Raw genomic sequence first — 27148 nt, forward strand, 5'->3', positions numbered from 1 at the left:
TGCCGAGTGTGACCCCAAAAAACCAACAAAACAAAACAAAACAAATGCTACTGAGAGTAGGAGAGATAGTCCCCTGCCTGGGAAGGGACACAGAATACCCAGGGCTAGGTTGGAGGTGGTGGTGGAGGTGGTGGTGGTTGCAGCAGAACCAGGGGTTGAATCTGGGGCCTCGAATCCCTAACTGCCCATTTCAGTGAGGAGTCTCACTTGCATAAGGGTGGAGGAGTTGGGGGGGTACAGAATAGTGTGGGTCGCATTCCAGGGGACTCACGTGTCCAGATGCTAAGCCTGCAAGGACACCCTCACTCCAGCATTAGAAACCAGCAGCCGGAGAATGCCACTTTTTGTTTGTTTATTTTTATTTGGGACCACATCAGGCAGTACTCAGCGGTTACTCCTGGCTCTGTGCTCAGAAATCACTCCTGGCAGGCTCAGGGGACTATATGGGATGCCAGGAATCAAACCTGGATCGGTTATGTGCAAGGCAAACACCCTCCCCACTGTGCTATGGCTCTGATCCCTGAGAATCCCACTTTATCTGGGCGCTCTTAGCCCAGCCAAATCCTCCCCCAAGGGAAACAGGGTCTCGAGATCCGTGTGGGGGTCCCTCTCCTACCTGCCCTAGAGACCCTCTCTCTGTCCTCCTTCTGTTCCCCCTTGCTTCAGTCCCTCACAATTTGCATCCAAGAAACAAGGGAAGAGCCACTTTTTCCAGAGCCTTTATTTCCAGCACAGTCCGAGGTCATCCTGGCAGAGGGTTGGGGCTGTGATTTTATCCGGGAGAAGGACATGTGGGGTGGTAAATCCTCTGGCCCTCTGGGGACAACGGGTAGAGGGGGGAGTGGGCATCAGGCCCACTTGTGCCCACCTCTCCCAACCTCTGTCCCTGAACCATAGATGCTGATGGGGCAGGCAGGGAAAACCCAAGGGAAACTGCCTGCCTCCCTGCTGGAACCTTCTGGGCCGGGCTAGTGCTCGGGCTCCGCGTCCATGCAGGATTCCCAGGGGTTCCGGGGTATGCGTGGCAGGGAGGCGAGCAGCAGCACTAGGCCCCCCAGGACCAGGAGGACGAGGGCAACACAGGCGCAGGTGAAGGACCAGGAGTAGCTGTACTCGATGGCAATCCCCGCCGCGTCTACACTGCTGGCTGTGCGCTTCACAGACTGCCGCATCACTTCCACCGAGACGAAGATGCAGAGACCTGGGGAGGCCGCACCAGAGTCTCAGGTTCCCCATGTGGCTCCAGCTGGTTTGCTGAAGTTGTACAGTGTGAGAAGGTAGGGACCCAGCCTGGGAGCCAAACTGTGGGACCTTCAGGGATTTTTCTTTTTTGCTCAGGGCTCTGCACTCAGGAATTACTCCCGATGGTGCTCAGGGGATCCTATGGGATGCCAAAGATTGAACCTGGCTCGGCAGCTCCCTCTCTGAAAGGCCCCTCAGCCTCTAGCCAAGAAGTGAGGCCCTGGGAACACTTTTCCTTTCCTGGCTGCTGCTGTTTAAAATTTCTGAAGATGTGGTAGCTATTCCTGCTGCTCTCAGTGCCAACTTCCCCTCACCCCTGCCCTGGGCATTGCCCTGCTACTCACCAAGTTTGCTCCGATCAGGAATTGGCAATACCTATGGACTTGAGACCCTCTCCCAGAACATCACTCCCCAACCCCAGCTGAAAGATGGGCACCCCATTGCACCTGCAAAGGTGTAGAACATGGATGCAGGCCTGAGCAGATAGTCCCGGCTCCTCCCGAAGGATAGGGACACACAAATGGTGCCCATGATGATGAAGCCCAAGCCGCAGATGCTGATGGCCGCAGCAGAGATGCTGTAATCTGGAACACAGGAAGGGACAGTGACCTACATACAGCACAGCAGGCCATGATCTAGCGCACAGAAGGGCTGTGATCTGGATCACACCAGAGGCTGAAACCTAGAATACAAGATGGGCTGAACACTCTAGAGATAAAACCTAGAATGCTGGAAGGTCTGGGATCCAAAACACCAGGAGTTGTAACCTAGAATGTTGGAAGGGCTGTGATCCAGAACACTAGGAAGTGTGATCTAGAACACTGAATGGGCTGCAATCCAGAATACACCAGGCCATGGTAACCCAGACACTGGGAGGTCTAGGATCTAGAATGCACCAAAGGCTGTAACCTAGAACACTGGAAGAGCAAAAATTTAGACACAGAAAAATGCTATAACCCAGAACACAAGAAGAGCCATGTTCTAGAACATGGGAGGACTCTGACCTAGAACAAGGAAGAGTTATGATCTAAAATACAGGAAGGGGTATGTCCCTGAATACAGGAAGAGCAATGCTCTAGAACTCAGGAAGAGTCTGTAAACTACAGCACTCCGGGACTATAATCTACTATATACCAAGAGATTATAATCTGTAGTATATCAAGAGGGTGTGAGCTCCAGCAGACCAGGACCTGTGATCTGTTTGATAACACAGCAAGGGACTGTTTATTCTGCAATACCCAGAGATGGAAATCGCCAGCACCTCAATGGACTGATCTGCAGCCTCCAAGGACTTTGCCTCCTCCTAGGGGAGGGTCATCATTATGTCCTTTCACCAGTAAGGAAACTGAGAGATGAGATCTCCAGGTTACAGTTGGGGCAGAAGACCATGGCACTGGAGAGTCTATGCAGGACATCAGGATGGGGTCCCTGAGTAGGGAGGCTGAAAGGAGGGGGAGGCCTATGGCCAGGACAAAAACTCTATGCCAGGAAGACAGCTGGAGGGATGTGGGGAGGCGCTGCTGGGGACAAGGGAGCCTGGAGAGAATGTGGGAGCAGCCTAGAGGGATGTGAGAGGAAGGCCTGTCCTAGGACTTGACTATACAAAGGTGGGTGGGCCACGTGGGACCTGCCTGTGCATGTTTGTGTGTGTATGATACCTATAGGGATCTGCCTGTGAATTTGTGATCCATGCAGGATCTCTGTGTGCATGTGTGATTTATGTGAGACCTCTGTGTACATGCGATCCATGTGACATCTCTGTGTTTGTGATACCTGAAGAAATCTGTGTATGTGTAATATATGTCAGTCCTCTGTGTATGCACAGATAGGATCTCTCCTTGTGCACATACATATGTGTATATGCGGACCCAAATGCAGAGGTGGCCTGTGCCCTGATAGCAAGGTGTTCCAGGCCCACGTCCCTACCTTCCAATGTGGGGCAGGGGTCTCCACTCTGGGAAGCCCCACAGTGTCTCCTTATTACCTACCCTCCATTACCAAGCCCAAGGGATGGTGCCACTGACTGAGTGGGGGCCCAGGCCCATCCTCGCTATTCTCAACCCTAGTGGGAAAGCAGCACTTTTGTGCCAACTGACTTTCTGGCTCTGCAGTGGAACCACCCTCCTTCACTCACCTTTCTGAGTGGTGACTTGGAAGATCTCGGAGCTCTCACCCGGGTTAAAGTGCCTGAAGTAGGAGCAGTTTTTCTCTGCAAAAGGAGGAGAAGGGCCTATGAGTGGAGCCAGCGGCAGGAGGGCAAGGTCGGCCTGCTAGAATGGTGGAATGGGGTAGGATGAGTCACCTAGAATAGGGCGCCTAAGATGACTTACTCTCACACATACCCAATTTGGGCAAAATTTTTTTGATGGGAGATCTGGAACACAACAAATTTGTTTGGTTTGTTTGTTTGTTTGTTTTCAGGCCACACCTGGCAGGTGCTCAGGGGTTACTCCTGGCTCTGCACTCAGAAATTGTTCCTGGCAATGCTCAGGGGACCATATGGAATGCTGGGAATGAGAGTGGAACCCAGGTTGGCCCCATGCAAGGCAAAGACCCTCCCCACTGTGCTATCTCTCCGGCCCCATTCAGGGTTGAAATTTTGTGTGTGTGAGTGTGTGTGTGTCTTTCACAACTTGAAGCTTCAGGAGAGTTGGTTGGGAACTGACTCGAAAGCTGGGAGAGTCGAGCACAGGCTGTGGGTGGAGGAGTCAATGCCTGACTGAGTCAGGAGGCAGAGGGGGTAACGGGACCCAGAGCTGAGCCACTTGTCCTGGCAAACGAATCATGTGGTCACTTCTGCAGCCACAAGGCAATGTTTGTAGACAAGCTTAGACGCTGCCTGTCATAGACTGGGGGTGGGCGTTGGGGGAAGCAGAGAAGTGTACTCGTAGCTCCCGGTGCACCTGGTCTCCAGGTATCAGCAGCGCCGAAGCTGAGGCACCCTATAATATAGGGGGCTACTACTTGCAGGGCTCAGGGGACCAGATGGAATGCCAGGGGATCAAACCTACCTAGATTTGCTGCATGCAAGACAAGCACCCTACCTGCTGTGCTATTGCTCCGCTCCAACCCTATTAAACTTTTTTTTTTAATTTTATTTTTGGGTTACAATCAATTTCTCTTATCTTTTGCAGGGCTTGGGTCCTAACCAGCAGTGCTCAGGGGTTACTCCTGACTCTGCACTCAGGAATCGCTCCTGGCAGGCTTAGGGACCATATGGGATGTCGGGAATTAAACCAGAGTTCATGTGGGTTGGCCATATGCCAGGCAAATGCCCTACCACTGTGCTAACTCTCCAATCCCAATTTCTCTTGTCTTTGAAAAGACCAAATTGAAATGTGCCTCCCAGCCACTGTCATCTTCTGCCAGTGAGTTCAGAGATTTCTTAGGGGGATGAAGAGGAAGTTGGATGGTGCGCTCTTGGGGTGCTGTGGGGGTGGGTTCCCTGCTCAGGTAGTGTCTGGGTTGGCATTTCAATCAGATTCCAGCTGGATAGACTCCAGAGCTAGGATCAAAACTGTCGCAGCTCAGAGCACTGGAGAGAGGAACTGATATCAGTGGGAGCTGGATGCAGACTCTGGGTGGATTAGTCTTCCCTGGCCCACATTTCTTTATTCCCTCATTCTCTTGAAGGCATATCGGGCATTCGCTCAGGTCCCCTAAGCTGTCTCCTTGGTTGAAAGAGAGGAAAGTTATGGGGCCTGAGTGACAGCACAGCAGGTAGGGCGCTTGCCTTGCATGTCACAAATGTGAGTTCAATCCCTGGCATCCCATAGGGTCCTCAAAACACTGCCAGGCATGATCTCTGAGTGCAGAGCCAGGAGTAATCCCTAAGTACCACTGGGTATGGTCCCCCCAAAATTCAAGAAGGCAAATTTAAGCGACAAATGCTGGAGTGCAGATACTGGTGGTTCTGCCTTGGGAATCTTGTAACTTTGGTTAAATGACTCCACCTCTCTGCACCTCATTTCCATGATCTGTAAGAGGGGAGGATGATACTAATGGGAATGACAAGGATTAGATGCTGTAACATGTGGTGTGATCCAAAGCTTCCCAGACAGAGGCAGCTGTTTGAGGAAATTCCTTGTCTGAGCTGATTCTTTTTCTTGCTGCTGTCTTGATTCTGTCTTTATAGTCTATGAATCTATGAATATTTTTTTAAAGTCACACATTTAGGGGCTGGAGCAATAGTACAACGGTAGGGTGTTTGCCTTGCATGTGGCCAAGGGCAACAGGATGGTTGGTGCTTGGATTCCTGGCATCCCATATGGTCCTCTGAGCCTGCCAGGAGCGATTTCTGAGCACAGAGCCAGGAGTAACCCCTGAGTGTCACTGGGTGTGACCCAAAACCCCAATATATATATATATATATATATATATATATATATATGTATATATATATTTTTAAGTCACATATTTAATCTTTGGGTCATGGGCTACACTCAAAGTATTGATGCTGGAGATTGAAAGTACTTTAAGATCTTTCCAGCCTCCCCTTGCCAATAGTTTAATCCTGATCTGGTTTTTATTGGAAGGGGTTTATCTCCCTGTGTCTTTTTTTGTTTTGGGCCATACTCAGTGATGCTCAGGAATTACTCCTGGCTAGGTACTCAGAAATCGCCCCTGGCCTAGGGGACCATATGGGATGCCAGTGAATCGAACCGCAGTCCCACATTGTCCTAGGCTAGAGCAGGCAAGGCAAACGCCTTGCGCCACTGCTCGGGCCCTCTCCCAGTTTCTTGGGCTGGGTTCATTTCTGTCCCTGCTTTTGCCTATTTGGCACCCAGACTGTTTATCTCTTTGATCCTCTCACTTCCTGTTTAGGTGTGAGATTGCCTCCCCCTCAAAAAATAGTCATTTCAGTCATTTCCTTCTTCCACTCTAGAATTTCTCTCTTTATTGTTAATTCTGTATTTCAGGAGGAATTGTTGTCATCTGATTTTCATTCTTTAGATGTGATTTTTATTTTTTTATTTTTGGGCCACACCCGGTAATGCTCAGGGGTTACTCCTGGCTATGTGCTCAGAAGTTGCTCCTGGCTTGGGGGACCATATGGGACACCAGGGGATCGAATCGTGGTCCGTCCCAGGCTAGCGCAGGCAAGGCAGGCACCTTACCTTTAGCGCCACCGCCCGGCCCCTAGATGTGATTTATTTTAGTTCTTTGAATGTAGTTAATAAAGCTGAGTTGGGGGCTGTTGAAATTAGGACAGAGGGCAAGACTCTGGCTTGGCACGCTGCCCTTTTGGGTTTGATTCCTGGCACCCCATATGGTCCTCTGTGCCATGTCAGGAATGATTCCTGGGCACAGAGTTAGAAGTCAATCCTGACCACAGCTAAGTGTGGCCCCGAAATCAATGTGTGTGGATAGATATAGATGTAGTTTAGATATAGAAATAGGTGACACAAATACAGATTACATGAATATTACTATAGAAGCTATAGATGTAAATATATAGATAAAATAAATACAGATATGTGTTATATACATTGTATATCGATGTAAAAATATATATATAATATAGATGGATAGATTCTATAGGATATTGTTGAAAATTGCGTAATTTCATCACTTTTATGTACTATACATTTATGTTAATATATTTATATATGTGCTTATATATGTGTGTATAGGTTTGTTTGGGGGGCCACACCCAGCAGTACTCAGGGACTATTTCTGGCTGTGCTCAGGAGTGATCCCTGGTGGTGTTCAAGGGACACCCCCACCCACCCCCTTGCTAACAGGAGTCCCAATGGGGCAGAGGCCTGAAAGACAAGAGCACCTTAACCCTTGTTCTGTCTCTCCAACCTACCTGGCCAAGATAATGCGCAACTCTGGAAATCAGTTCTGCCTGCCCTGACTCGGCTTCTTGTCATGATTTGTCATTTCATTTATAACTTTTATGAAATGATTTTGAAGAGTCTGTGTGCTTTGTCATGTGTGGCCAGTGACATCTTGGCTCAGGAGTTTGGAATCAGCTCACAGAGGCACCCTACAATGTCTGGGACCTACACACCTCTCTGAGTTAAGTCATGTACGTTGGCCTACGCTTTCTTTTTTTTTTTTTTTTTTGATTTTTTTGGGGGGGCCACACCCAGCGGTGCTCAGGGGTTACTCCTGGCTGTCTGCTCAGAAATAGCTCCTGACAGGCACGGGGGACCATATGGGACACTGGGATTCGAACCAACCACCTTTGGTCCTGGATTGGCTGCTTGCAAGGCAAACACCGCCGTGCTATCTCTCCGGGCCAGGCCTTCACTTTCTTTTTTTTATTTTCCTTTTTGGGTCCCCCTGGCTTGGGGGACCATATGGGATGCCAGGGGATCGAACCATGGTCCGTCCTAGGTTAGCGCTTGCAAGGCAAACGCCCTACCACCTAAGGATAAAGTAAGGGATAAAGTAAGGATAAAGTAAGGGAGAGCTGGGTGCTGGGCCTTCTAGTTAGACTGTGCTAGAACTTCCCAAAGCCACCATTGCACTTGGCTCCTTCTCCAGCATTTGATTTCCATGGGGGCTGGGAGGTCCCTCAGGCAGTCCTGAGGGGCCCAAAGCCCACTCTGGCCTGGCCTGGCTATGTGGGCCTGAAGGGTCAATTCTCGTCAGGGCAGTGCTGTTGGCACTGGGCCATGTTTGGGGCTCCGTAAAGGAGCTGGGGAGGGAGCCTGAGGCTGCTGCCTGCTGGGCTCAGTGTCAGCCTTGAGAACTACCTCAGCGACCAATGCTCCTCCTTCAGGCTGTCCCGGAGCACTCTGGCATGTCTGATGTCAAACATTTGTCACTGGGAATTTATTGGTTTTTGCTTTTACACTTGAAAGCAGAAAAAGCCTCTTCCCACTAGATGACCAAAGACAGGTCAGAAAGTACCAGCCACCTGGTACTGGGTTCTGGGTAACTACTGGGATTCCCTTTGGGCTATTCTGTTCTTTGTTTTTTGGGCCACACCCACTCCTGGTGGGACTCTGGAGAAACCCTATACAGGTCTGAGATTGAACCCAGACAATCCAGCTGTGTCCACCTTACTCTCTCTCTCTCTCTCTGGTTATCGGTTTCTGTTTGTTTTTTGGGTCACACCCGGCAGCATTCAGGGGTTATTCCTGGCTCTGCACTCAGAAACCACTCCTGGCAGTCTCAGGGGACCATATGGAATGCCGGGATTCAAACCACCATTCGTCCTGGGTCGGCCATATTCAAGGCAAATGCCCTACCACCGTGCTATCTCTCCGGCCTCTGGTTATTGTTTTTAATAATAACTGGGACTGGGGCCGGCGAGGTGGTGCTAGTGGTAAGATGTCTGCCTTGCAAGCGCTAGCCAAGGAAAGATCGAGACCGCGGTTCGATCCCCCGGCATCCCATATGGTCCCCCAAAGCCAGGGGCAATTTCTGAGCGCTTAGCCAGGAGTAACCCCTGAGCATCAAATGGGTGTGGCCTGAAAAACCAAAAAAAAAAAAAAAAAAATAACTGGGACTGTGTGGGGACCTGCACCTCCCTCTAGAAAAGAAACCCTAAGCCAGGTGGGAAGTCGCTGCAGAGAAGGGAGAGGTACTTGGGGAAGTGGTTTAGAGGACCGTCATGGAGGACTGTCATGTGGGGGACTTAGGACTCTGTGTTCATCTGGCATTAGAGAGGTTCAGCATAGGGATGGGGGATCCAATGCTCCCCAGGCCAGCTCCTCTCTACCCTGTTGCCACCCAGCCCTGAGATGGGTTGCCGCAAGCCTAGGTGGGCAGAATGGAAACAGCCGTATGAGGGAACTGGCCGGCCATGTTTTTGGGTGTGCTCAGTGGTGGCTGAGGGATATGGGGCTCTGGGCTATATGAGACCCTCTTGCACATGGCCCTGCAGACACATGGGAGACAGGTGGGGGAGGAGCAGAGTCTAGGGAGGGAGAGGTTGGAGGTGAGAAGGAGGGATGAGGTGGAGGGAGGATGAGGTAGAAGGAGGAATGAATAGGAATCAGGGGTGAGATGCAGGATTGGCCCTTTTGCACAGCTTCAGGGTGGTCCTTCCTTCCTGGAGCTGTGCTGGGTCTGGAGGCTGCCTGGAGCAGGACCCTGCATTGTCAGAGCCTTTCTAGCAGAAATGTGAGGCATGGAAGAACAGGGACAGGGCCACCATTCTGCACCCCAGTTACTGAGAGTGGGGAGAAGGGCTGAGTGTGCTGGATCCGATCCTTCCTCCTGGGCTTGTGCTGTCTCCTGCCCTGGGTCTGCTGGAGAAGAGGCGCCTGTCAGCCCAGGCAGGACGCCCAGGAGGCATGTTCAGCTGTGAGGGGCTGTGGCTACTCTGAACGCCCCAGCAGGCAGGAGGCTCAGCCCATCCTAGTCCTGTTCCCCTACACTGTGACCAGGAGAGTCTCCCACTGAGCACCAGAAGCCAGACCTTCCAGTCTACACTGCAGCCTGTCTACACCACAGCCTGAGATGAGCACTGAACCTGTCACTCCAGATCTTGGAGCCCCCCATCCTGGGTAAGCCCAAAAGGATGATATCTGGCACCAAGCTTCCTGATCTGGGAGGCTCATGGTCTCATTCCAGAACCTTCTATCCTACTTGCCCAGATCTAGATGAGAAGTGAGAGGCTGAGGTTGGGGGGCTGGGACCCCTGTTTTCCTGTTGTTCAAGCCCCCTGGAGGCTGCCACCACCCCAGATCCACTCTGGGCTTCCACTGGGGACCCCCTTTCCCATGAGGAGCAGATACTTTACCCCCAGTCCAGGCGGTGGGTCCACAGCTCCTGGGCTCACGGTGGCTCACAGCAAGGGACTTGGTGCAAATCCTCCAGAGGCCAAAGTGGGTGGCCTGGCAGGTGGCATTGTGGTGCCCATTCTGGGGGCTCAGCTCAGCCCAGTGGTCGGTGACCACGGCCACCAGGGCCAGCACAATGCCCACCAGGATGCAGAAGAGGGTCAGGCGTACCTTCAGTGTGTCTGTCTGGGACATGGTGGTCGCTGGTGTGCCCAGGGAGACAGCCGGTGTGGGCGGCGTGGGATGGAGCTAAGTTTAGGGGCCGGGCGGGGCTGGGCAGGCTGGAAGCAGCTGCCCACACCCGTCAGGCCCCAGGGAGGGGTGTCTGCCTGTGCAGGCCTCGGGTTTCAGGGCTGCTCCCCTCCGCAGCCAGAAATACCCTGGGGGGCACAGAGCCCAGCTTGCTCCAGAGCAGGGCGAGGGGTGCAAGGCCCCTGGGTTACCTAGGTTTTGGGTCCAAGAGGGGTAGTGCAAGTGAGAGCAGGAAACCGCCACATAAACTCTGTCCCATTGCTCACACTGGCTCAGCAGGCCTTATGGGTCTTGTCCTGGGGGCCTCTGGGACCAGGAGCCTGCTGGGGTGCTTCAGTGATCCTTGGGTTGACAATAACTGCCTGTGCCCAGTGTGAGAATTCCACCATCCGGTGGTCCTGGTCAATGGGGCAAGGGTCTCACCCTTTCCCCAAATCAGAGAGGTAATAGGGGCCCCGAATCTACTCAGTCATAGAAATGGCGCCGAGTGATATAACAGGGCATGTTGGATGGGAAGAAGAAAAAAAGGAAAATGGGTGGGAGAAAAAAAGGAGGAAGGAACGGAGGGAGGAAGGAGAGTTGGAGGAAATGAAAAGGAAAGGAGGGAGAAAGGGAGGGGGAGGAGGAAAGAAGGAAGGATGATTGGAGAAATGAGGGGAAAGAGGGAGGGAGAGAGGGAGAAATTGAGAGAGGAGCAAGAAGGGTGGGGAGGAGGGAGAGTTGGATGAAAAGAAAAGGAAAGGAGAGAGAAATGGAGGGGGGAGGAGAAAGGAAGGATGAAGGAATGAGGGGAAAGAGGAAGGGAGGAAGGCAAGAGGGTGGGGAAGAGGAAGAGTTGGAGGAAAGAAAAAGGAAAGGAGGGAGAAGTGAAGAGGGGAGGAGGAAAGAAGGAAGGATGGAGGAATAAAGGGAAAGACGGAGGAGAGAGGAAGGAGGGAGGAAGGGAGAAGGGTGAAGAGGAGGGAAAGAGGAAGGGAGCAGGGAAGAGAGAAGAAGGAGGCCTAGGGGTGGACCCAGAGCCCCTGCACACAGCTTGCTTGGTCCACTTGCGTAGTTCTGCTGCTGCTTCATGGCAGGGACCAGACATAGGCTTGCTTGGTGCGCTGCTTGCCTGCTCCGCTGCAGTGCTCTGGGGGGGTCCTGCTCTCCTCCCAGGAGCCACACTCTTCAGCTGGCTGCACACACCTGAATGAGGTGCAGTTGGAAAGGGCTCTTAGTGCTGGAAAACAGACACAGCTGCCAGCACGTGGGTGTCCCCAGGGGTGGAACTCGAGACCTCATGTTGCGAGGTAGGTGTTTTATTTAGATGCTGAGCAATCCCCTGACCTCAGACTGTGGTTGTTTTAATAGGGAGAGGTTTGGGGGCCCCACCCGGCTGTGCTCAGGGCTCATTCCTGGTGGGGCTCAGGGGTCACAGGTGGTGCTGGGTATGGAACTGCGGTCAGCTTTGTGCAAGGCAAATGCCTCAACCTCCCAGATGGTTATTGTTAGTGATGGGCTTTCTCTGAAGGGCTAAAGCTTAGAGAAACTGTCTTGTGGACTCACTTGGGTACCCTCAGAGGGCTCCCTGAGACCTGAGCATTTGGAGGGGTCTTTGAACGTGTTTGTGGAACGGTGGGGAGATTGCCCAAAGGGCTGTAACACTGCTTTGCATGCACAATCCCCCGAGTTTGTGATCCCCTTAACTGTGTTCTTCCCCCAAACTCCCCAAGGTGGTCCTGGTGGCTGCCAGCCCAGGGCCTGAGCATTGAACTGTTAAGTCAGCACTGGAAGTGGCTATAGAGTCTCTAAGTTAGGGGTCCTCAAACTTTTTAAATAGGGGGCCAGTTTATTGTTCCTCAGACAGTTGGAAGGCCAGACTATAGTTTAAAAAAAACAACAACTATAAATGGGCTAAAATGCTAGCACAGCAGTAGGGCGTTTGCCTTGCACACGCTGACCTGGGATGGACCCAGGTTTGATTCCAGGGACCCCATATAGTCTCCTGAGCCTGTCAGGAGCAATTTCTGTGCACAGAGCCAGGAATAATCCCTGAGCGCCGCTGGGTATGGCCCCAAAACAAAACAAACAAGCAAACAAACACAAACACAAACAAAAAACCAAACCTATAAACAAATGATTTTGTTGTTGTTGGTTTTTTTTGGGGGGGAGGGGGTTATGTCAGGCGGTGCTGAGGGATTACTCCTGGCTCTGTTCAGAAACCACTTGTGGCAGACTTGGGGGACCATATGGGAGGTTGGGGATCGAATCTGCATTGATCACGTGCAAGGCAAGCGCCCTATTCATTGTGCTATAGCTCTGGCCCCTATGAACAAATTTCTATGCACCTGGCACATATCTTATTTTGAAGTCAAAAAACAAGATGAGAACAAATATAATATTAAAAATGAAGAACAAGTAAAGTTAAATCAACAAATTTACCAGTATTTCAATGGGAACTATGGACCTGCTTTTGGCAGGCCATAGTTTGAGGACCCCTGCCTGAGACTGAGAGGAAGAGTCAAGAGACAGAGAGAAGGAAGGGAGTCGGAGAGTGCTGCGCACATCCCACAGATGTGCACTGAGGCCTGGGATGAGTCAGCCGATAAGCAGGGCAGGCAGCAGCGGTAAAAACATCTGACTGGCCAGTAAATGTCCTCATTGGTCTGCATGTGGCCCAGGGGCTGTAGTTTGGGAAACCCTGCTCTCAGCACTGTGGGGAGCCCCCACCATCACGACCGTGTGTGTGATCATTGTTGGACCCAAATGAGAGACTAACCCATCGAGGCCAGCTTTCAAGTGCATTTCTCCCCTGGATGCCCCATCCCAGAATGAGAGAAAGTCTTGTTAGGATGCAGACATGCCAGATGGCATCAAGGGTGACCAGGAACAGCCTAGAGCAGGGGTGGCCCTCTCACCTGCCATCCAGTTTGGAGGAAGCTGCCTCCAGGACCCTCATTTCTCCTGAATCTGCAGGGTCGAGGTGCCACTGGGCCAAGGGCAGCCATCTTACGTGACTCCTGAAGCTGGTCTCCTGGCCAAGATACTGCCTGGTCTGACACCAGGGACCACTGTGGAAAGTGAGACTCCACTGTATATTCTAGTCTTTCCTTCCTCCCTCCCTTCCTTCCTTCCTTCCTTCCTTCCTTCCTCCCTCCCTTCCTTCCTTCCTCCCTTCCTTTCTCCCTTCCTCCCTCCCTCCCTTCCTTCCTTCCTTCCTTCCTCCCTTCCTTCCTCCCTTCCTTCCTTCCTCCCTCCCTTCCTTCCTTCTTTCCTTCCTCCCTCCCTCCCTTCCTCCCTTCCTTCCTTCCTTCCTCCCTCCCTCCCTCCTTCCCTTCCTTCCTTCCTTCCTTCCTTTTTTCCTTCCTTCCTCCCTCCCTTCCTTCCTTCCTTTTTTCCTTCCTTCCTCCCTCCCTTCCTTCCTTCCTTTCTTCCTCCCTCCCTCCCTCCTTCTTTCCTTCCTCCCTCCCTCCCTCCTTCCTTCCTTCCTTCCTTCCTTCCTTCCTTCCTTCCTTCCTTCCTTCCTTCCTCCCTCCCTCCCTCCCTCCCTCCCTCCCTCCTCCCTCCCTCCCTCCCTCCCTCCCTCCCTCCCTCCCTCCCTCCCTCCCTCCCTCCCTCCTTCCTTCCTTCCTTCCTTCCTTCCTTCCTTCCTTCCTTCCTTCCTTCCTTCCTTCCTTCCTTCCTTCCTTCCTTCTTTCTTTCATTTCTCTCTCCATCCCCTGGTTGTGGCCAGGGGCAGCTTCCCAAGTGCCCACAGTACCTTTTCTGCCCTCTGCTACCCCTGTTTTCCCCACACCAACCATGTCTGCTTCCTTTTCCATGTGACTAAGGGTTTGATCCTTGTTGCAGTGAGAGATCTGAAGCCCAGGAGAGCTGAACATTGTCTTTTTTGTTTATTTGCTTTGTTCTTGGGCCACACCCAGAGGTGCTCAGGGGTTACTCCTCTGGCTCTGCGCTCAGAAATCGCTCCTGGCAGGCTTGGGTGATCATATGGGATGCCAGGGATCAAACCGAGGTCAACCACATACAAGGGACAAACAACTGTGCTATCACTCCAGTCCCTTTACTGTCATTTTATCCTCCTGCTCCGGGGCACCTGAAGCACATAACCGAAGCTGGGCACACACCACCCCGCCCTAGGCAGGACTGTTTTCCTGCTGAGACTCAACATGTGCTACAGGGCTGAGCCCCTGGTCCCCTGCCCAGTCACACACTGAGCGTGCGGGTGACTGGCTACTAAGTGACTGACTTGGAGCTGCAAAGAACATTCTGTGAGAGGGAGCAGGGGGGCAGGACGGAGGCTTCCTGGTCCTGGGGGGGGGGTCAGAAGGGGTAGGAAGGTGGGGAACCCCTCACCCAAGGAGCATACATCTGAGTCCTGACTGTGCTAGTGGGAGTCATCCTCACAGACCTGCAGCCTCTAGTGGGAGGGTCAAGTGCACCTTGAGTTTTGGGGTTTTTTTGGGGGGGTTTACACCTGGCAGAGCTCAGAGGTTACTCCTGGCTCTGTCTCGAAATCGCCCCTGGCAGGCTCGGGGACCATATGGGATGCTAGTAATCGAACCATTGTCTCCTGGGTTGGCTGTGTGCAAGGCAAAATCCTTACCGCTGTGCTATCATTCCAGCCCCTCAAGTGTACCTTGAGCAGCCCCCCTGCACCCCATCCTTCTGTGGCCACTGCTCCCTATGCCGTATATCCATCACTTCCTACTCTATGGAGTCTTTGCAGTGACCCAGACAGGGCAGTTGGAGTGCAAGGAAGGACTGGACCCCCCAACCAGGGTGTAGGGTCTCTAGCAGAGGTTATCAGCTCCAACCAGCACAGCCAAGAATTTGGAGGAGGGGGGAGAGGAGCTGCCCCTCCACTTCTCAGCTGGGACCCCTTGGCTGAGTTCTGACAGAGGACAAGGGCCACCAGCTGTCCCAACTCCCCACCTGCTCTCCCCGGCCCTGCCAGATAGCTGGGGGGGGCCCTTCCTGCTGCCCAGACTCCAGCTCCTCTTGTGGGTCCCACTCTAGGGCCCCTTGGGCTGGGTCACTCTGGGTCAGGGGAGGCTCTGGGCCTGGTGTGGTTCTCATGTGGAAGTTGCTGGCTGAGTGCATAAATGACTTCGTGTGTGTGTGTGTGTGTGTGTGTGTGTGTGTGTGTGTGTGTGTGTAACCCCTGCTGACTGTAGGAGACCACACCTGTCCCTGGATGAAGACAGGGGTTCTGACGGGGGTGGGGTGGGGTGGGGAGAGACTGGTGATTCAGCTCTCCTGCAGGACTGTAAAGAAGCAAGAAAATGGGGTTCTGGGAAGTGAATTCTGGGGAGTAGAGCCTATAGTGACAGGGTTGGGGGTCAGGGAACCTCAATTCCAGGCTCATCTCTCTCTACAGGGAACCAGCTGGGAAATGTGGGGGCAGAATGAGTTCTCTTGTAAAAGTCCCAAGAGTCCAAAACCTCTGGGCTGTGATTGTCTCACCTGACCATGGTGCCCCTGGCTCTGTCCAGTTCATATTCACCCGCATTTGCCAACTTCTTGTGGCTCCAGAATGTGCCTCAGACTCTCCTTACTGCCTGCTCCAGTCTCCCTGCCTGCACACCCCCTGCATCTGGTACAGTCTCCAGCTCATTTGTGGGATCTCTGAAGACCGCAGCCTGCACCCCCCCACACAACTTCTTTCCCCTCTCCCATTGGGGGGCCTCAGAACACTGTTTATACCAAATGCCCAGCAGGGACCAAGGGCAGTGCCGCCCCCTTCCTGCAAAGTCAAGAGACTATTTTAAAAACATTTTTATTTAATTAAAAAAAAAAAGAGAGACAGAACGAACAACCCCAACCAGCAGTAGATACAGAAGTCACAGGTGCTTAAGTGGGGGAGGGGGGGACACACGGGGGTGGTGAGCTGAGAGGAGGATGAGAAGGCAGGCGCAGATAAGCACAAGCCCAGGTGGGCACAAGGCTTCGGGGTGAGGGGAAAGCAAGGCCGAACCTCCAGAACCCTGGCTAGAGGGAGGAAGAAGAAAGGATGGGGAAGAGAATAGGGAAAGGAGGAGGAGGGAGAGGAAAGAGGGGAGAGGGGTGGAGGAAGAGGAAAGGAGGAGGAGGGAAGAGGGGAGGGAGGAAGGAGAAGAGATCTGGGAAGAGGAGAGAGGAGAGAGAGGAGGGTAAGGAAAGAGAAAAGGGGAAAAGAGGAGAGGGAAAAGGGGAGGAGGAGGGAGGCAGGAGAGGAGATGGGGGAAAGAGAAGAGGCAGCGGTGAAGGGAGAACAGGTGAAGGGGAGAGAGAAGAGAGCAGAAGAGGAAGCCTAGTGGGTGGAGCACAGAGGTGGGCTCACCCAGGGCTGGCAGAATCTAGAGGCACTGAAGCCCCCTGTCCTGCCCTGGGTACACCTCTGCAGGTAAAACCAGCCTTCTCGAATAATACACATTTGGGGAAGGAAGGGAGGCACAAGGCTGTCTCGTCTGGGGAGACAGAGAGTGTCTCAGGCCTCGTGGGAGTGATCCACAGATTTCCTGGGGCCTGGCGGAAGAGGTGAAGGGCAGGGGTAGGCCAGACGTGACATGACAGCAGGGGCCCCAGTGTCAGTGCTGGCACAGGCGCGGCTCAGCCCAGGGCATGGACAGACCTCAACGTGGCCCATCGGAGGGGCCAGGGGAACTTGGCCATGACCAGGGTCCTGAACTCAGGGACCCCTGGGGCTCGTGAGCAGGTGGCTGAGGTAAGAACTGGCCGCTCACCTCCAAGGGCTCACAGACAGCTGTGGAGGATGGGACCACAAAGTCTCCAAAAGTAAGAAAAGGTTTCCCTTTAGAAAGCGCGCGAGTCATAGAAAATGGGGGGGGGGGGGCTCCATGTTCTCGAGGTTCCTTTTAAACCCCGGCTGCTGGGGAGGGGAGACACGGTTGGACCCCCATCCACCATGGAAGAGCGGAGCCTTCCCCCTGAGGAGGAAGCAGAGCAGGCTTGGGGGCCTTCATCCAAACTCCTCCTGAGCCCTTGGGGGGTCGGGGTGCAGAATAAATTACAAAGTGGGGGAGGGAGCTGGGTACGAAGATTTGCCCCCTGGAGTTAATCTTATCCACCATAAAGAACCACCCAGGAAGGGGTGTTGGGAGATCCCTAGGGTGCTCCACCCCCATCTGGCACAGCAGTTGAGGCTCTGTGTGGCCCAAAACTCATGGGGGCCAGGGGTTGGGGGGAACAGGGCTGCTCCTCAGGCCTCTGGGCAGGAATGCGGTGAAAGGCTATGGCTACCTTGCCTCTGCCTTGTAGAATGTTCTGGACTCTCAGGGACTCTGCCCTTTTGGGGAGACGGGCTTGGGAAGCTGCTAATACCTGTCAATTTCCCCACTGGCCTCGGTGTCCTGGGGCACAGCCTAGTATTGGGGTACCAGGCTCTGAGGAGGCCACTGCTAGCCACTGCCAGAGAGACGGGGTCGTGGGGAGCCTAGCGGGGAAGTGGGGTTTCCCTGCATCGAGCTCACACACACGCGAGAACCTCAGATCATTTTAGGATCCCTCAGAACCCCCTAATATAGTCCATGTCCAGCTGGGGACTTTTCATCCTTTTTTGTACCCCCTTTTCCTGGCAAAAATCTACTTCTCAAAGGCAGTATGGTCCAGCCCATGTGAGCTTCGGGGAGAGCTAGTGGGCCTCCTGGGACACATGGGGGATACCCAGGGAGAGAGGGGCAGGCTGAAAACCCTCCACATTGGGGGGACTGGGGGGCCAGGGATAAAGTCAAACCTTTCATTTCCCACCATGCCAGCCCCAGTGCTCATAATGTAGTCAGTCCAGTGCGCTGGGGTGGACTTCAGTGCTCGGTTGGGGGGTAGCAGGGGTGTTGTGTTGTGTTGGTGTCAGCAGGAGTATTTTTTGTTGTTTTGGGGGGGATCCTGGGTCCGAGGGGGTGCTCACACGGGGGTGGTCCGCCGGTTCAGCATGCTGACATGCAGGCCAGCCTTGAGTTCCTGCGGGAAGAAGTCATGGAGCTGCAAGAAACTCGCATCCCGCTCAGGGCTGTAGCTGGCGGCCGTGGTGACCTTGAGTGGCTCCCGGGACAGCGTGTACATGGAAAGCTCGCCCATGGGGATGGCACCTGCCAGCTTCAGGCCCAGGGGGGATGCGTCCCGTGACGGGGAGGCCTCGGTGGAGCCTGAACTGGAGTGGGAGCGCCTTCGACGGTAGCGGTAGCTGGGCATCCGTGAGTAGGGCGAGGAGGACGTGGGAGCCTTCAGGAACTCCCTGCGTGTCTTGCAGCGCAGCTCCTTGTTTCGTTCTATGTAGATGTTGACAGCCAGGACGCCCACGGTCTCGGCCACGATGAACGACAGCGCCCCAAAGTAGAAGGACCAGCCGTAGTTGTAATGGTTCTTTTTGTCCTCGTCCCGCTTGTCGCTGGGGTCCCCTGTGTTGCTGGAGATGTAGACGATGATGCCTATGATGTTACTGAGGCCTGGAGGTAGGGCCGGGGCCCAAGGAAGAGGAGCAGTGGTTAGATCCATAGAGGGATGTGGGGTGGTGGGTAGATAGGGTGCCCAGGGGTGGTTGACTTTTTTCTTCTCTTTTTTTTGGCTTTTGGGCCACACCCGGCGGCCCTCGGGGGTTACTCCTGGCTCTGCACTCAGAAATCGCTCCTAGTGATTTGGGGGGACCATATGGGATGCCGAGGATCAAACCTGGGTCTGTCCCAGGTGACTGCATACAAGGCAAATGCCCTACCGCTGTGCTATCTATCTCTCCAGCCTCTGTGGTTGACTTTTTCCTCTGCAGTACTGGCTGTGAGCGGGTTTAGGGGCCAGAGGGTGAACTCAGGACAGGGCGCCTGTTTTCCTGTGACCAACCTGGTTTCGATCCCCGGCAACCGATATGGTCCCCAAGGGGCCCCAGGAGTGAGTCCTTAAGTACAGAGCCAGGAAGAACTCTTGATCATTGCCCCAAAATCAAACCCAAAAAGGTGCTAAAATTGGTCAAAAGATATAGGCTGGGAGCCTGCCAGGAGGCTCCCCACGAGGTTGGGGTGACAGGGGTGGGAGAAATTCTTCTTTTTCTTTTTTGGCTTTTGGGCCACAACTGGTGGCAATCAGGGTTTACTCCTGGCTCTGCATTTAGAAATTACACCAGAAGTGATCCCTTAGCATCACTGGGTGTGATCCAAAAATGGAAGGAAGGAAAAGAGGGAGAGGAAGGGAGGGAGGGACAGAAGGAAGGAAGGAAGGAAGGAAGGAAGGAAGGAAGGAAGGAAGGGAGGGAGGGAGGGAGGGAAGGAGGGAGAGAGAAGGGGAGGGAAGGGAGGGAGGGAGAAAGGGGAGGGAAGGGAGGGAGGGAGGTACAGAAGGAAGGAAGGAAGGAAGGAAAGGAGGAAGGGAGGGAGGGAGGAAGGGAGGAACGAAGGAAGGGAGGGAGGAAGGAAGGAAGGAAGGAAGGAAGGAAGGAAGGAAGGAAGGAAGGGAGGGAGAAAGGGGAGGGAAGGGAGGGAGGAAGGAAGGGAGGGAGGGAGGGAGAGGGAGGGAGGAAGGAAGGGAAGGAGGGAGGGAGAAAGGGAAGGGAGGGAGGGAGGGAGGAAGGAAGAAAGGAAGGAAGGGAGGGAGGGAGGGAGGGAATGAGGGAGGAAGGAAAGGAGGGAGGGAGGGTAAGGGGAGGGGAGGGAGGAAGGAAGGAAGGAAGGAAGGAAGGAAGGAAGGAAGGAGAAAAATAAAAAAGAAGAATAAAGAATTTGGGGCCAGAGTGATAGCACAATGGGGTGGGCATTTGCCTTGCATGTGGCTGAGCTGAGTTTGATCCCCAACATTCCATATGGTCCCCTCAAGCCTGCCAAGAGTGATTTCTGAGTGCAGAGCCAGGAGTAAACCCTGAGCGCCATCGAGTGTGGCCCAAAAAGACACAAAAAAAGAAGAAGAAGAAGAAGAAGAAGAAGAAGAAGAAGAAGAAGAAGAAGAAGAAGAAGAAGAAGAAGAAGAAGAAGAGAAGAAGAAGAAGAAGAAGAAGAAGAGAAGAAGAAGAGAAGAAGAAGAAGAGAAGAAGAAGAAGAAGAAGAAGAAGAAGAAGAAGAAGAAGAAGAAGAAGAAGAAGAAAGAAGAAGAAGAAGAAGAATTTCTCTCACCCCTACCACCCCAACCTCTCAGGAGTCGACTTGGCAGGCTCCCAGCCTATATCTTTTGACCAATTTTAGCACCTTTTTAGGTTTGATTTTGGGGCAATGATCAAGAGTTCTTCCTGGCTTTGTACTTAAGGACTCACTCCTGGGGCCCCTTGGGGACCATATCGGTTGCCGGGGATCGAAACCAGGTTGGTCACAGGAAAACAGGCTACCTGTCCTGAGTTCACCCTCTGGCCCCTAAACCCGCTCACAGCCAGTACTGCAGAGGAAAAAGTCAACCACAGAGGCTGGAGAAATAGATAGCACAGCGGTAGGGCATTTGCCTTGTATGCAGTCACCTGGGACAGACCCAGGTTTGATCCTCGGCATCCCATAAGGTCCCCCGAGCCTGCTAGAAGCAACTTTGTGTGTCTACATCTCAAGCCTTCTAACCTTCCTCTTAGGTGACTGCCAGGCCCCCCAGAGGTGCCACGAAGCTCCCAGGTCTTCAGCATACCTGGGTGGGAGCAGAGTTGAGGGAACTTCCTTTTAGGAACAACTTAACTTTTGCAATCAATGGTCTTAAGTTGACTCAGAAGTCAGAGTCCAGAGCCAGCTTCTTTCTCTGACCTCCTGACCTGCCACCCCACCCCAGTCAGTGTCTCCCCCTCGATCTCTTCAGCTGGGCCCAGAACATACAGACTGGGGACATCCAGACTATGTGAGCTGCCTCTGGCCTCTGCGTTTCTTTCAGCTACCATAGTCAGCAGGCCCCAAATTCTCCCTTTTGGGGCTCTGAGGGACTGTGTTAATGCCTTCGGGACTCATGAGGCAGGAAGTTGAGGGCGATTGGGTCTGAGCTATCTCCTTCAGTCCATCTTCTCTCTGTCTGCCAGCCCTTCACATTGGGTTTTCAGCGCCTTCCTGATAATCCCAGGCCTTGGGTCCCCTGGGTGTCTCCCACCCCAGCTTAGTCAAGCTCCTGACAGCACTGCCCTGGGGAGCACCTTGTAGGCCAGCCACGAAGAGAATGCCAGTGCACCTAGATTAATTCTGGCGTTTAGGGGCTGGTTTCCTTTCCTTTTGCTGTTGTGGGCTCCATAGTAGTGGTGGGAATCTCCAGGGTTACACCCAGCGGGGCTTAGGGGGCTGCATGGTAAGGAGATCCACCTAGGTCTGAGCGTGCAGATGTGCTGCCATCCCTTGGCACTCTTGCCCAGACCTGCTGGAGGTTGGAACCAAACAGACCTTGGGAAATATCTGAGTTTGTGACATTTCCTCACTCACAGTGCTGCAAAGGCTGCTCCTTAGTTCTAGGACATTTGCAACCATTGTAAACAACATTTGTCCAAAAAGGAGACATTAGCATTGTCTTAAAAGGGCATATTTGTATCGCCTTAAAAGGGGACATTTGTACCATCCTAAAAGGGGACATTTGCACTGTCCTAAAAGGGGAAGTTTTAACCACCCTAAAAGGGGGTATTTGTACATTTGCACCACACTCTTGGATGACACAGACCCCAATAGCCCCTGGACAACCATAAAAGGTGTCTGCCCTTTTTTAGGGATAAGAAAACAGTTAGAAAGACTCCCTGGGTCTTAAAAGCTATATAAACACCTGGCTCAAATGTAGATATAGGGCTGTTTCTTATGGCTGTCTTTCCAGGACACTGGCTGCATTTTCCCAGAAGGCTTTGCTGGAAAATCTATTGTCTGGACTTCCTGTTTCTGCTACACCATAGCTCTTTCTGTCTTTCCCTCCCCTCTAGTCTTCGCTCTGACTAACTCTGCCCTGTTCCCAACTTCTGTCTCTCTCTCTCCCTCTCTCTGCCCTAAGGCCCCAGCTTCCCTACTCTGCCTGTTCCCCCATTAAACCCAGTCTTCAGTAAAACCCTTTCTTGTCAGAATAATGTCTTTTCAGCCTTTGGCGGGCAGTGGGCTCAGGCACAACCCTAAAAAGGGACATTTGCTCTGTCCTAAAAGGGGACATTTGTACCTCTCTAAAAGGCCCCCCAAAACCATACTGGGAGAGAGTGGATATCGGAATTTCAAGTCTGGGCTGACCCAGTTATGTGGGTGCAAGAAACAGAGAGGGTGTGAGGGTGTGGTGGGAACAGGGTGGAGGGAGGCTCATGGAACACGTTTGTACCACCCCAAAAGAAGACATTTTGTACCACCCCGAGATTCCAGGCCCGAGCAGCAGCTGCCCTCTCTCTCCCTGGCACACCTAGACTTTGTTATGGGCAATGAGGATCCATCCCTACTGGTGTTTTGGGGCCCCTTCTGGTGCATTTTTTTGAGGACCTGAGGCTGCAGTGCTGGGGACACCCAGGTCATAGATAGTGCTCCAGGCCTCCAAGGCTGCATCCGTTGCCACTCAGGGGAGGGAGGGAGGGAAACAGATTGGCTGCATGCAGGCATTGACCTCACCCTGTGTCTCTTTCCAGCAGCTCACCCAGATGTGCCAGTGGATCCAGTGTGCCAGCTTACCTGCAGCCACGAAGAGAATGCCAGCGCTCAGCACCATGTTGTTTCTGCGGCTGTAGAAGCGCCCGGCACCGATGCTCAGCCCGCCCAGCAGCAGCAGGATGGTGCTGAGGATGGGGAAGATGCTGGAGGCACGCACGATGCCTGTAGGCAGAGCGAGAAGGGGGGTTTGACCGTGGGTGGGGATAGGCCTGCCAGCCCATAGCTCTGGATCCTTCCCCCAACTCAAACAATCTGCTAACTTTGATGATCCCCCAACTCTGACAATGCCCCCAACTCTGATGATCAGGGCCTGGGAGCCCATGATGATTCAGCCCACTGACACCCCCACCACCACCATGTAGCTTCCTGGGGTCCCTCTGGGGAGGATCAGGCAGGGGAGAAAACACCCCCTAGAGGCTGGGGAAGGCATCTGGGGGGTGCAGTACTGGCGGGTGGCTGAGGACCAGGCTCTGGGGGAGTGGGTGTGAGCTGGGCTCTGGACATGGTTGGCACCAGTACACCCCCCTCCCACCCCCCATTGTACATATTAGGGACTCAGCACCAGGCCAGTCATAAAGGGGCTCTCCAGATAAATTTTTATCTCCATTGCCTTTTCGGGGCTTATGAGGACCTGGATGAAAAGAGTGCTGGGATTGGGGCACCAGCTGTGGCTGAAGACAGGCCAACGGTGGTCCCCCTTCTATCCACAGCTCTGATCCACAGGCTGCTGGTTTAAGGGCAAACAGGAAACTCACTTCTGTGCCTCTAGATGCTTTTATATGGTTTTTGGTTTTGGGGCCACACCTGGCGATGCTCAGAGATTACTCTTGGCTCTGCATTCAGGGATCCCTCTTTTTTTTTGGAGGGGGGGGTTGGTTTTTGGTTTTTGGATCACACCCAGCAGCACTCAGAGGTTACTCCTGGCTCTACACTCAGAAATTGCTCCTGGCACACTCGGGGGACCATATGGGATGCCGGGATTCGAACCACCGACCTACTGCCTGAAAGGCAAACGCCTTACCTCCATGCTATCTCTTCGGCCCCTCAGGGATCAGTCTTGGAGGGACTTGGAGGACCGTAGGGGGAACCGGGGATTGAACCCATTGGGTCACATGCAGGGAGACTGCCTCCCTCCCCTTGTACTGTCCCCTTGGCCCTCAGCTCCCTCTGGGAGAGTAACAATACCTGTGTGTATGGGCGGGGGGGAGTTTAAGGGTTACACCTCACGCCCAGGCCACTTCCAAGTTCTAACCATACCTTGATTCAGAGATCATGCCCTAATTTGGGACCTCATGAGTCCCATGGTCTTCCAAAGAGAAAATGCCACAGGCAGAAGGGGAGTCATAGAAACTGGGTGAGCTATAGAGATACCCAAACACCAAACTGGGAGAGAATGGGTATCAAGGTTTCAAGCCTGGTCTGACCCAGTATGTGGGTGCAGAAAGCAGAGAGAGTGTGAGGGTATGTGTGGGAACAGGGCGGAAGGAGGCTCATGGACCGCAAGGTCAGGGTTAGTGAGAGTCTCACCCCCTTAGCATCCCCCAGGAGGAAGGGCAGGGGCAGGGTTGGGGTGCACAGAGCAGGAGACAGCTTGGTCGTTCCCATGTGCTGCAGGTCTTTGGTGATTTGAGGAAGATAGACCCCCAGTAAAAATCCTGCCTCATGGCCCCACATGCCCCCAGAACTGAGGGAGGGGAGAAATAGAAAAGGGAGGGGCTCCTCTGGCAGGCGCCCACAGCCTGAGCAGCTGAGGGGAGCAGGGACCTCCCCGCCTCTGAAGGGCACGTTTGTCTCCTGCTCTGAAGCCCCAGTGTGTGGCCGCCACAGAGAAGAGATTGTTTGGGGGCCTTCAATCAGCTCTTCTCTCGGCTCTAGGAGGTGTGTGTGTGGGGGGGTCTTGGGAAATGTGCCCCCCAAGCAGGCAGCCAGAAAGGCATGGGGGGGGACCCAGCCAAGGATCTTCTGCAGACAGTGGGGGGTCAGAGAGAAGGTCCCCAAGCTCGCCAGTAGCCTCCTGTCCCTGCACTCTGCAGGTCCTGCTGCTGTGAGGATCCAGGGGGGCTCCTTCTTCCAGTCCATGCCCCCCATACCAGGTGGTCTGAGGGCCCCCAGTAGGACCGTGGGCTTAGCACAGACATTAGCTCTGACCCCAAAATACAGCTATGCCAGTCCAGGGCCAGATGGACAGGAAGTTCCTAGGGCCTGCAGGAGAAGGCGCCTTTGGGGGGGGGGTGCATTGTCTTTCCAGGGCAAGACCCAGACCTGTGAGGTGACTCAGTTGCATGGTTTCAGGGTGCTTTGTGTGGATCTAGAGCTATAGCAAAGCAGGGGGGCGTTTGTCTTTCACACGGACCACCAGGATTTGATCCCCGGCATCCCATATGGTTCACTGAGCATCTCTAGGAGTGATCCCTGAGCTCAAAGCCAGGAGTAACCCCTGAGTTTTGGGTGTGACCCAAAACCAAACAACGAACCTCCCAATTAGGATGCTCAGCTGGGCTCTGCTTTTCAGTAAGCACAGGGCATGGGTGAGGGGAGGTGGTTTGCAAAGGGTCAGTCTGCTGGGCCTGGTGCCCCCTAGCTTAGTTACTACCCCCCATGATTTTCTCAACCCCACCCCCTACAATGCATTAATGCAAAAGGCAGCGTTCTTATCTGTTTCTTGTAGTGTCCTACAGGAAGGTCCTAGACTCATGTTTGTTGTTGTTGTTGTTTTTGGGCCACACCTGGTGACACTTAGGTGCACTCAGAAATCACTCCTGGCTTGGGGGGACCATATGGGATGCCAGGGATCAAACAGAGGTCCATCCTGTGTCAGCCATGTGTAAGGCAAATGCCCTACCGCTGCGCTATTGCTCTGGCCCCCAGAATCATGTTTTGTTTAATGAACAAAGAAGTAAATTCTCAAGTACCTATATATCTGCCAATAGTAGCCCCCAACCTCTCTAAAGCTCCTACATTGGGTTTATCAGTGGTCTGGAGAGCTTAGAGGACTGAAAATTGGGGATCGGGGCATTCTGAGAACTACAACCTAAACCTGCTGGCTCTGAGTTCTTGGGTGTCCATTTTCCTTCCTTCCCATGAGGACCCCCTCATGGGTCCTCTGCTCTACCCACACCTCACTTTCATCAGCTGCCAGAGCACAATCGGAGCTTCTCTTAGGGCCTCTCTGAGTGGCAACATAACCCAGCTTGTCTCCCCCTCCCCCCAGCTTTTGCAAAAAACAGTCCTTCCCCAGTGAATGTTCCTGGTTGCTGTGGGTCACACCGGTGATTTGGGGAGGGGGGAATCTCTTCTGCTTCCCCTCCCATTCCCCAAGACCTGTGGGTAAAGGGTTAGGGGAATGGTGGGGTGAAACTGGCTGGGATGGTCCAGGCCCATCTTGGTTGTCCTCCCCTTCCAGCAGCACCCATCTGAGCCTGGAAAACCAGGCATGAAAACATTGGGTTCAGATACTGGCTTTTGGGGAGATTGCTGGGTGCATTCTTTCTTCCTGCAGATGCTATGTTCCTGCCTGATGGGTGGCCCTGTCTTTTGGGTCCCCTCCCCTGGCTTCCACAGGCCTGGAAGTGTTTCCAGCTTCTATTTCACGAAAGTCCCCTTCTCTCCATAGAGAGCCAGAACCCTTCAGGCACCATTCAGGCATACCCTCTGCTTCCTGCAAAGCCACCTGGGCTGCTGGTTCCCAGAGATGCATTGAAGGCCAAGCCCAGAAGGAACTTTAGACAGTGAGGGACACAGATAGGGCAGTGGAGCAAAGAAAAATGTCCAGTGTGTGTTGTTTCTGATGCACATAGGGAACAGGGAAGCTGGTGGTTCTAGGCCCTGGTCCCTGCTGTCTGCCCTGGCCCTCATTCCCCAATCATTATCCTTCTACTGGTCCCTGGAGAAGATACATTAGGCTACTGGCTCCCTGGGCCAGGAAGAGGAGGGCAAGCTCTGAGCTGGGGTGTGTGGGGTTCAGTTGATCTGCAGCCGGATGAGCCTCAGGGATGAGCCTCACCCATGCATGCCACATATGGGACCACTCCACAATGGCCCCCAAATCCCGTCTCTGCCCATAGCAGGTGTGATAGCACAACCCTAGCTGGCTGTGCTCTGGAGGCATCTGAACTTGCATTAGTCCTGGTCCAGACAACAGGAAAGGGGACACTGCAGGAGGGGCTGGGGGGGGGGGGAAGGACAGATGTATCTGGAGCATCATCTTGGATTCTCAGCCCGGCTGAAGCAGCCGAAACCCCCCACCCCCGTGCCGGGGAGCCACGAGGTGCAGCTTCACCAGATGACTCAGAAGCCAAATCCCTTCTCTTAGGGGAAAAATACCAAACCCAAACGCAGTGTGAGCAGGTGCAGAGTGAACTGGGCTCCCTTGGTGGATGCGGGGAATCGATTCCC

General features: G+C 53.5%; 2 protein-coding genes across 2 annotated transcripts in view; both read right to left on the reverse strand.

Moving 5' to 3' along the window:
• Positions 1-968: 968 nt before the first annotated feature.
• CACNG1 (calcium voltage-gated channel auxiliary subunit gamma 1) lies at positions 969-10181 on the reverse strand. Its single transcript, XM_049781376.1, has 4 exons — positions 9947-10181; positions 3377-3451; positions 1689-1826; positions 969-1201 (listed from the first exon to the last, which is right to left on the reverse strand). The coding sequence occupies exons 1-4, from the start codon at positions 10179-10181 to the stop codon at positions 969-971; spliced, it is 681 nt and encodes a 226-aa protein (XP_049637333.1).
• A 5801-nt stretch (positions 10182-15982) lies between these two features.
• The window catches only part of CACNG4 (calcium voltage-gated channel auxiliary subunit gamma 4), a 52571-nt gene continuing 41405 nt past the window's right edge, over positions 15983-27148 (reverse strand). Inside the window, 2 exon segments of the mRNA XM_049780761.1 lie at positions 15983-18661; positions 22775-22915. Coding sequence (XP_049636718.1) covers positions 18120-18661; positions 22775-22915 — 683 coding nt within the window. The 3' untranslated portion in view covers positions 15983-18119.

The sequence above is a fragment of the Suncus etruscus genome, chromosome 1, assembly GCF_024139225.1.
Source record: "Suncus etruscus isolate mSunEtr1 chromosome 1, mSunEtr1.pri.cur, whole genome shotgun sequence".
Classification (NCBI taxonomy): Eukaryota; Metazoa; Chordata; class Mammalia; order Eulipotyphla; family Soricidae; genus Suncus; species Suncus etruscus.